This window comes from Bison bison, unplaced genomic scaffold, assembly GCF_000754665.1.
Source record: "Bison bison bison isolate TAMUID 2011002044 unplaced genomic scaffold, Bison_UMD1.0 scf7180017864491, whole genome shotgun sequence".
In the NCBI taxonomy this organism is placed as follows: domain Eukaryota; kingdom Metazoa; phylum Chordata; class Mammalia; order Artiodactyla; family Bovidae; genus Bison; species Bison bison.
In genome coordinates, this window is record NW_011495050.1 from 23,798,253 (window position 1) to 23,807,422 (window position 9,170).

The 9,170-nt window shown below is 37.6% G+C and overlaps 1 protein-coding gene across 1 annotated transcript; it reads left to right on the forward strand.

The window, feature by feature from the left end:
- Nucleotides 1-15: 15 nt before the first annotated feature.
- Nucleotides 16-8,375, forward strand: HRSP12 (heat-responsive protein 12). The gene is made up of 6 exons (XM_010863539.1): nt 16-213; nt 2,363-2,468; nt 4,041-4,095; nt 5,312-5,380; nt 6,491-6,546; nt 7,760-8,375. Exons 1-6 carry the CDS (start codon nt 149-151, stop codon nt 7,820-7,822), a joined length of 414 nt encoding a protein of 137 aa, XP_010861841.1. The 5' UTR covers nt 16-148; the 3' UTR covers nt 7,823-8,375.
- The last annotated feature ends 795 nt before the right edge of the window (nt 8,376-9,170 follow it).

Genomic DNA, 9,170 nt, shown 5'->3' on the forward strand with positions numbered 1-9,170 from the left:
CGGAGACTACAACTCCCAGAATGCCGAGCGAATCCCCGGCCAAGCTTTAAAGCAGCGATTCTGGCCCCGGCTGGTCAGGTGAAGAGCGAGCAAGAACCGAGTTCTGCGTAGTTGTTTCCGAGGGGCAGCAAGGGAAAAGGGTTTAACCATGTCGTCTCTGGTCAGAAAGATAATCAGCACCGCGAAAGCCCCCGCGGCCATTGGTCCCTACAGGTACAGGAGGGCTGTGGGAGCCGAGAAGGACTCGAGGCGTCTGGGGTGGCGACCCCGGGGCGGGCACTCGGGGCGTTGTGGGGTGGGGGTTTGGGGCTTGGGCTGCTGCTGGTACTGCTAAGTCGCTTCAGTCGTGTCCGACTCTGTGCGACCCCATAGACGGCAGCCGCTAGTCCAGGTTAGAGCTGCTGCGGGCCTCGGGGTTCACTGTGCCCACTGGAACTGAACCATACCAGGCTATGCACCGAGAGACTCAATACCAATTGTGTTTATAAAATTACCAATTGTATTTAAAGTTATAAAGGAAAAAAGATATGAGGGGAGACGTCATGAAATAAAAGAGGAAAGTTGGGAGTATGTTGAACAAAATATAGGGAAGTAGGACATTAGAAATGAAAGTATCTTATTTTCTGAATAACCGTGAAATGGGGTAAAACAGATTTTACTTCTAAATTTAAAGTGAAGTTAAGGTCTCTTTATCAAAAATTTTCTAAACATTTAATGCCATTGAAATGTGTACTTTAAAATGGTTAAAATGGTAGATTTTATGTTTAGAAACAATGGTGGGACTTTTTATCTAAGAGAGAATTAATTGCAAAAATGAACAGGAACTAAAAAGCCTCTTGATGAAAGTGAAAGAGGAGAGTGAAAAAGTTGGCCTAGAGCTCAACATTCAGAAAACGAAGATCATGGCATCTGGTCCCATCACTTCATGGCAAATAGATGGGGAAACAGTGGAAACAGTGTCAGACTTTATTTTTTTGGGCTCCAAAATCACTGCAGATGGTGATTGCAGCCATGAAATTAAAAGACACTTACTCCTTGAAAGGAAAGTTATGTCCAACCTAGATAGCATATCAAAAGCAGAGACATTACTTTGCCAACAAAGGTCCGTCAAGGCTATGGTTTTTCCAGTGGTCATGTATGGATGTGAGAGTTGTACTGTGAAGAAAGCTGAGCACCGAAGAATTGATGCTTTTGAACTGTGATGTTGGAAAAGACTCTTGAGTGTCCCTTGGACTGCAAGGAGATCCAAACAGTCCATTCTCAAGGAGATCAGCCCTGGGTGTTCTTTGGAAGGAATGATGCTAAAGCTAAAACTCCAGTACTTTGGCCACCTCATACGAAGAGTTGACTCATTGGAAAAGACTGATGCTGGGAAGGATTGGGGGCAGGAGGAGAAGGGGATGACAGAGGATGAGATGTCTGGATGGCATCACCGACTTGATGGACGTGAGTTTGAGTGAACTCCGGGAGTTGGTGATGGACAGGGAGGCCTGGCATGCTGCAGTTCACAGGGTCGCAAAGAGTTGGACACGACTGAGCGACTGAACTGAACTGAAAGTTGATTTGTTTGGCTCTCTTTCAGGTCTCAGTGTAGCTTATGCTTTTCCCTGTGGTCTTGTTACTAATTCTAATATTTAGTTACTACAAAAATGATCAGTTCGGAAAGTAAGCCATGTATCCTTCTTGACCCTTCAGCAATGATTAACCTTGTCTCATTACTTATTTTCTTGAGTGCTTGGCAGTGCTTTCTTTTGTCAGTTATGGGATCTTAGTTCCCTGACCAGGAATTGAACCCAGCCCCTGGAGTGAAAGTGCCAAGTCCTAACTACCAGACCCAGAGAATTCCCTGTTTAGTTTTTAAGAAACTCCCAACTACTTTCCAAAGTGTGTGTACTATTTTGCGTACCCACCAACAAAGTATGAAGATTCCATTTTCTCCACATCCTCATCCATGCTTATTATCAGTCATGCCTTATTGTGTGTAGTGGTATGGTGGAGTGGCTTTGGTTTGCATTACTCCTTCACTCTTTCTATGTCTTCTTTTACGAGGTGTCTGTTCAGATCATTTGTCCAGTATTTTGCTGGGTTGTCTGTCTTTATATTATTGAATTATATAAGAGTTCTTTATATATTCTGAATACAAATCCATTGTTAAATAAGCATTTCACAAATATTTTCTCCCAATTTGTGACTTGGGTTTCCATTTTCTTAAAGATGACTTTCAATAAACAAAAGGTTTTAATTTCCATGAAGTCCGATTACTATTTTGTATTTTGTACTTTTTGTATCTTAGCAAAGAAATCTCTTAGCATTGAGTTTTACATTTTATATTTTACACATTTTGGATTTCTGTTCTTTGCAGTCAGGCTGTGTTAGTCGACAGGACCATTTACATTTCAGGACAACTAGGCATGGACCCTGCAAGTGGACAGCTTGTGCCAGGAGGGGTGGCAGAAGAGGCTAAACAGGTGAGTCATTTTCCACATTTGAAGTTCCCTTTTCTACTTCTTTTTCATCATATTGAGGAATATTAAGAATCCATTTGGCTCATTTATTTTACAGAGATTATCAGATAGATGCTTTTTAAGTTATCTGTTGACTTATTGACGTAAAACAGTTTTACATCAATAGAAAGTTCTAAATGTGATGAATCATTTAACAACCTAAAAAAAAAAAAAAAAATTTTACCTGCCAAGGTGACTTTAAACCTGAATTATTGGGTATTAACTAAATTTACTGTGGTAATCATTTCACAATACATACATGTATTAAATCATCATGTTATTTACCTAAAACTAATGCAGTGTTATATCTCAAGTTATATTTCAGTGAAATGAGAAGGAAATTGTGAAAGCAATTGTGAATTGTGAAAACATCTTGCCACTTCCGCATGAGTTGGGAAATTTTTTTAGGCCAGTGACCGTAAAAATAATCCACCACCACAGAAGTAAAAATCAATGTTTGTTAGAGAGAGAGAAATATCAAAGGTTACATGCAGTATGCAGTATGTTTTCTAAAAATATTAGTAAGGATGGGAGTATAATTCTAATCCAATAAATAGAATTAAATTATCATTTAGTACATTCACTGAGTCATTTGTGATGTCCAAAGGTAGAAAATAACCTAAAATGTGCATCATGAGGAACTAGCTAAAGAAATCCTGCTAGATCTGTACAGCTAAATTGATATGGAAATATCTTCCAGATAAATTGTTATATAATAAAACCAAGATACAGAACAGCTTGCACAATAAGTTACCGTGTGTGTGTCTCTGTCTCAGGATATATACATTTATGCTGGTGTAGGCATTGGCTGTCTCTGGAAGGATATACAAGAAACTGGAAACAGTTTTCTAGTTGTTGCCTTTGATGAAGGAAGCTCGGGAGGGAGAGTGAGGGTGAAAGACATCTTTTCACTGTATATGTTTTTTGTAGGTTTTCAATTTTTTGCCATATCCATGTATAACCCATTTAGAAGGTTAAATTTTTTAAAATCATCAACTACTATAATGTGACCAAAGTGGAAGAGTGAATTGGAAAAACAATAAATTAAGGACAGAGTGAAAAACTAATGTTTTTCCAAAGGCTGAAGTGTCAAACATACACAAAATTTACTAATAATTGTTTTTTAAGAAAAAGGAAACAACCTCTTTAAAAATATTGCTTCAAAGAAAACAGGTTTAAATGCTTACTAGCTCATACTTTTCCTGAAAGTGATACAGAATTAGGAGCCCAAGTAGTTATTTCTGTTTTAGCTTAGTTGACATTGAGAATTTCACAATTCTAGCATTGAGGAAGAGACTTCAGTCTTTCTCCTCACAAAAAGAGACAAATTCTCACTATATTTCAGAAAGATTCACTCCATCAAAGAAAGCCAAGAGGCAGTTTACTTGTATAGAGGTGGCTTATGAAGAGTGAATTTCCTAGAAAAGGAAGATTTTTCTGCAACATAGGAAGTATTAGTAAAAGATGGTTAACTGAATTGAGTTAAATCTTCGATGTAACATTAGTGCCTAAGGGCTTTCTTGCCTTGGTTCACAGGCTCTTACAAACATAGGTGAAATTCTGAAAGCAGCAGGCTGTGACTTCACGAATGGTGAGCAACTTGAAATTATTTCACATTTCTTTTTGATATTTCTTTGGTCTTTTTAAAGAACAAATGGCATCTAATAATATGTCCTGCTGTATCTTTTGTTGTTTGAAGTTGGCTGAGTTTCAGTCCCATAGACACAATACCAATGAAAAATTAATATAGTGGATCTAGAGCCATATACATAATATCAGTAAAAAATTAATCAGTTAGTCAATCTAAGGGAAAAAATGGAACATTTTATTTGACCCAACCTGAGACTGATACCTGGCAGACAGTCTTTCAGAAAGCTCTGAGGACTATTCTGAAGAGGTAAGGGGAGAGGCCAGTATATACATGACCTGGCCCAAATCTTGGCAGAAGGTTAGTACTATTCGTGAGGAACAGATAGCTAAGTTAATGGTTTTAGTGCTAGGTATGGAAACATATGTAAAACTAGATTCATAACATTTTCTCCAAAAAATATCTATCTGGGGGCCGGTTCTGCCAGTTTCCCTAGAGCACGAAGTGCCTTATCCTGATCTTCTTCCTGAATTCCTTTCAGGATGTATTGTAGGTCAGCGACTACAGTGGCTATGACTTGATTCTTATAGAATTGGATGCTCCCTTTTGATCTTAATTTCAATCATTGCCAAGTCAGGTGAGGACTTAGTTGATATGTCACTCAGTGTGCTGTTAGTGGACTAAAGCTCTATTAATAGTAGCCAGAAGCCAGGAAACAAGTCTCTCTTGTTGCGGCTTCCTATATCTAGAGTACAACTATTATAATCATCGATCTTGAAGAACGGTATTTTAGGTCAATAATTTCACGTCATCTAGTTATTTTTACTGGAGACTTGGTCACGTTTGATAATGCAAGAAACAATCTTGCAAAATAGAACACAGGTAATATAGCTAGTGACATGAATAAGCTCATAAGTAAGTTATGTTATGGTCTAGGGAGTTGCATGGCCAGCACCAGCAAAAGAAGAATTGAACTTTATGGTTGAACAGGTATTTCTGTTGTTGAAGAGGTCTGGCTAATGCTCTATGAAGACACCCACTGCACACTAGAGGGGAGGCAGGAGGACTAAATTGGCAGAGAAAAGAAATTTTATGTTAACATTTTTATTGTCTTGCCTTAAAATGTGAATTTTATTTCATCACTACCATTTTTCTAAGTAATGTTTTAGATCAGACCAAATAACTAAACAAACCTAATGACAATGTATATATCTCCTAGTGGTAAAAGCAACTGTTTTACTGGCTGATATAAATGACTTCAGTACTGTCAACGACGTCTACAAACAATGTAAGTTATTTGGCTTTATTACTATTTTGCATTTTAAAGAGAAGTGTATCTACTGGACTTCCCTGATGGCCCAGGGGTAAAGAACCCACCTTGCAGTGCAGGGGATGTGAGTTCAATCCCTGGTCCCAGAAGATTCCACATCCTGAAGGGCAGCTAAGCCCATGCACTGCAACTAAGACCCAACATAGCCAAATAAATAAACATTTTAAAAAGATATATATTAACCTTAATAAGTGTCCATTATAAATTAAGAAGGGCTTTCCTGGTGGCTCAGTGGTAAAGAATCCGCATACAAATGCAGGAGAGGTGGGTTTGATCTCTGGGTCGGGAACATCCTCTAGAGAAGGAAATGGCAATCCACTCCAGTATTCTTGCCTGGGAAATCCCATGGACAGAGGAGCCTGGTGAGCTACAGTCCATGGGGTCACGACTTAGCAGCTAAACAACAACAATACATTAAGAATGTTGGGCGAGGTTAAAGAAATGGTCATAGATCCTGTCCTGAAAGAATTAATAGCTGATTAGAAACACAAAGTGTGTCCCCTTGAAAAAGATCCAAGTTATTTCTATTGCATTCCCTAGAAAAACATAGCACAACCAGACAAATCCTTTTTCCTTAAGCTTAATTTTATTACATCCTTCTCAGGTTTTCTGTACTCTCCTAATCATTTTTCAAGACATGACTGCATTTATTATTGCTGTGATGAGGTCTAGCCACGATCTGTCCTGCTCTCTCAGAACCATTAACTGGTTAGTTAATATTTCTGTGCCTTGGTTTCCTCATATCCTAAATGTGGAAAACATCTTGTAAGGTTAGAATTTTAAATGAGTTAATACAGCATGTAAGCATGCATGTTAGAACAGATTCTGAAGAGTGTATATTTTCATTTTTTTCCCAGAAAGCTAAGATATTTTTAAGAATATTAAATATTGTGGGACTCATGGCAAAGTATTTTGTCAAACAAATATGAACATGAGCTTCTTTTTTCCAATGTTGGCTTGTATCTAAGAACTGACATAGATCTGAATTACTTACCAGATTCTTGATCCTGCAGTGTTGAATTACAATATAGTATCTGAAAAAACTAAAATGAAATTCTTTTAAATTAGATTTCCAGAGTAGTTTTCCTGCGAGAGCTGCTTACCAGGTTGCTGCTTTGCCCAAAGTAAGTACACATTTGTCTTAAAAATTAAGAAAATTAAAAATCAAGGCTACAAGCTTCCCTGGTGACCTAATGGTAAGAGTCCACTGGCAATGCAGAGGACATGCGTTCAGTCGCTGGTCTGGGAAGATCCTACATGCCACGGGGCAGCTATATCCGTGTGCCAAAACTACTGAGCCCACGTGCCTAGATACTGTGCTCCACGACAAGAGAAACCACCGCCATGAAAAGCCCGTGCACCGCAACTAGAGAGCAGCCCATACTCGTCACTACTAGCGAAAAGCCCTTGCAGCAGTGAAGACCCAGCACAGCTAAAAATAATAAATAAATCTTTAAAAAAAGAAAAAATCAAGGCCACACATGAATGTGAATACAACAGAATCATTTTACTTAAACTATGAGAAGTAAAACAGCCACTGTATTGTTTTACTGTTACTTAACAACTATAAATTGAGCCAGGTCTGTGAGTTCTACAGTTAAAATTTTAATTTTCTATTGTATAATAAAATATCTAGGAAATGCCCTGGCGGTCCAGTGGTTGGGACTCCGCGCTTTCACTGCCGAGGGCTCGGGTTTGATCCTTGGTTGGGGAACTAAGATCCAACAAGCTGTATGGTGTGGCCAAAGACAATACTAAGCTTTCCATTAGGAAAAATCATCTGAAAAACAATGGCTCGTAGATTTCTTACCGTTCTTACTTTGGTTTTCTAATTGAACTAGAAGCACTTCCTATGCCCCTTAGCAGCACTATATTTCTACCTATAAAGAAGCAATTCTCATGGACTTCTGGAAATTTTGCACCAAAGAAATTTAGCTTCTGTGAATGGTATTTTTGTTGCTTTGACTGTTACTTGGAATGATCAGTATTATCAAATTTATTAAGATGCAGAATGAGATAGAAGGAGCTCTGAACTTGACATAAGACATGGGTTTGAACCTCTGCCATTTGGCTTTGTGTTCTGGGATGGGTTAAACAACCTTTCTAAGCTTCAGTGTATCATCCTCTGCACTGAGAGAACCCTGATAACAGAGCTGCTAGGGGAATCACACAAGCTAACATAAATGAACATGCTGGGCACGGTAGCCTAGCCTTTTCTTAGTGATTCTTGGTGAATGTGCCCCTTCCTTTCCTTCTTTGAAAAGTTTAATGTTAAAAATGCATATGTTTTCAGTAGACATTATGATGCTCTCTTAATCTGTGTTATTTTCCCAACAGGGAGGCCGTGTTGAGATCGAAGCAATAGCTGTGCAAGGACCTCTCACGACAGCATCACTCTAAGTGGGCCAAGTGTTATTTAGTCTGGAAATTTAATAGTATTTTTAAACTAATGGCTTAATCTTTGTTGGAAAGTGTAAGATTGAAATATCTAGAAATATGGAAATACCATATAATAAGGGAAACAACATGAATTGAAGATTAATGATGAATCTAGTTACTAATGTTACAAATTATACTTCTGTAACACTTGTATTGCTGGATGTGGGAAAACAGACATGCCTTACTGAGTTAACTCAGAAGAATAAAAGTAGAGAAATAACATAGGAAAGATGAACACACCTAATTCAACTAAACCCTATTAATTTAATGATGTGAAGTATTTTATTATGTCAGATATGTGATTTTTGCTAGAATAAAATTAAAGTATTTAAATTTGAATGGCAGAGATAAAGGAGAAGAAACTGGACCAAATTTTATATAGATAATATTTTTCTAGTGGAAATAGCATGCAGATTTTCCTTGGTGTGATTCCATTTACTGATTTTTTTAACAGTTTAATGTATGCATTAAATTACATTACCTAAATAAAAGTGAAGAAACCATGAGGTTTAAACTCCCACTATTTTTTTTCTCAGTTTACTCCTGACTTTACATTTTTACACTGTTGTAAAGGCTCTGTGTAACCATTTTGTTTATTCTTTGAAGTCTTTTCACATAGAAACTACTACATGAATACCTCCTGTTGTAGAATAAATTCCAACACAGAATTTTATAGATTTGAGAAGTTAAAAGTTCCCTTCACTCACTGTCGATTGCACTTAACCTCCCCAAAGACCACCACTGCTGAGGATTCTGAGTGTAACCAGCAGATAGTTTTATATCCATTACATACTTGATCATCTAGGTTGGTTTTGACTTATTTATATAAATGGAGCTTTACTGTATATATTATTCTGCAGATTGCTTTCTTGTCTTGAAGGTTTTCCATATAGACACATACTGATCCACCTCATTTTTAAAGCTGTTGCAGACTCTTCTTTTGTGTAGATATACCTTAGGTGATTTAACCATTGCTCCACAAAATTATCATATCAGGGTGCTGTAACATTCTTACTTACACATGTAACATTTTACATATACCTATTTGTTTCAAGTTGTCTTAGAAATGTCTTGCTAATTTGTAAAGTTTGTCACCAAAAGATAATGTTAGAAGCACTTCTGAAGAGCAGTTTTGAGACCACAGACTTTTGAGTAATTCCAACAGGCTTCAAGGCCCGGATCTACCACTTATTAGCTCTATGACCTTCAGCTAATTATTTAACCTATTTTAAGTCTCAGTTTGCTGAAAGATAATAATTGCACCTTTTCAAAGGAATGTCATAAGCACTATTCAACATTAAGAAAAAAA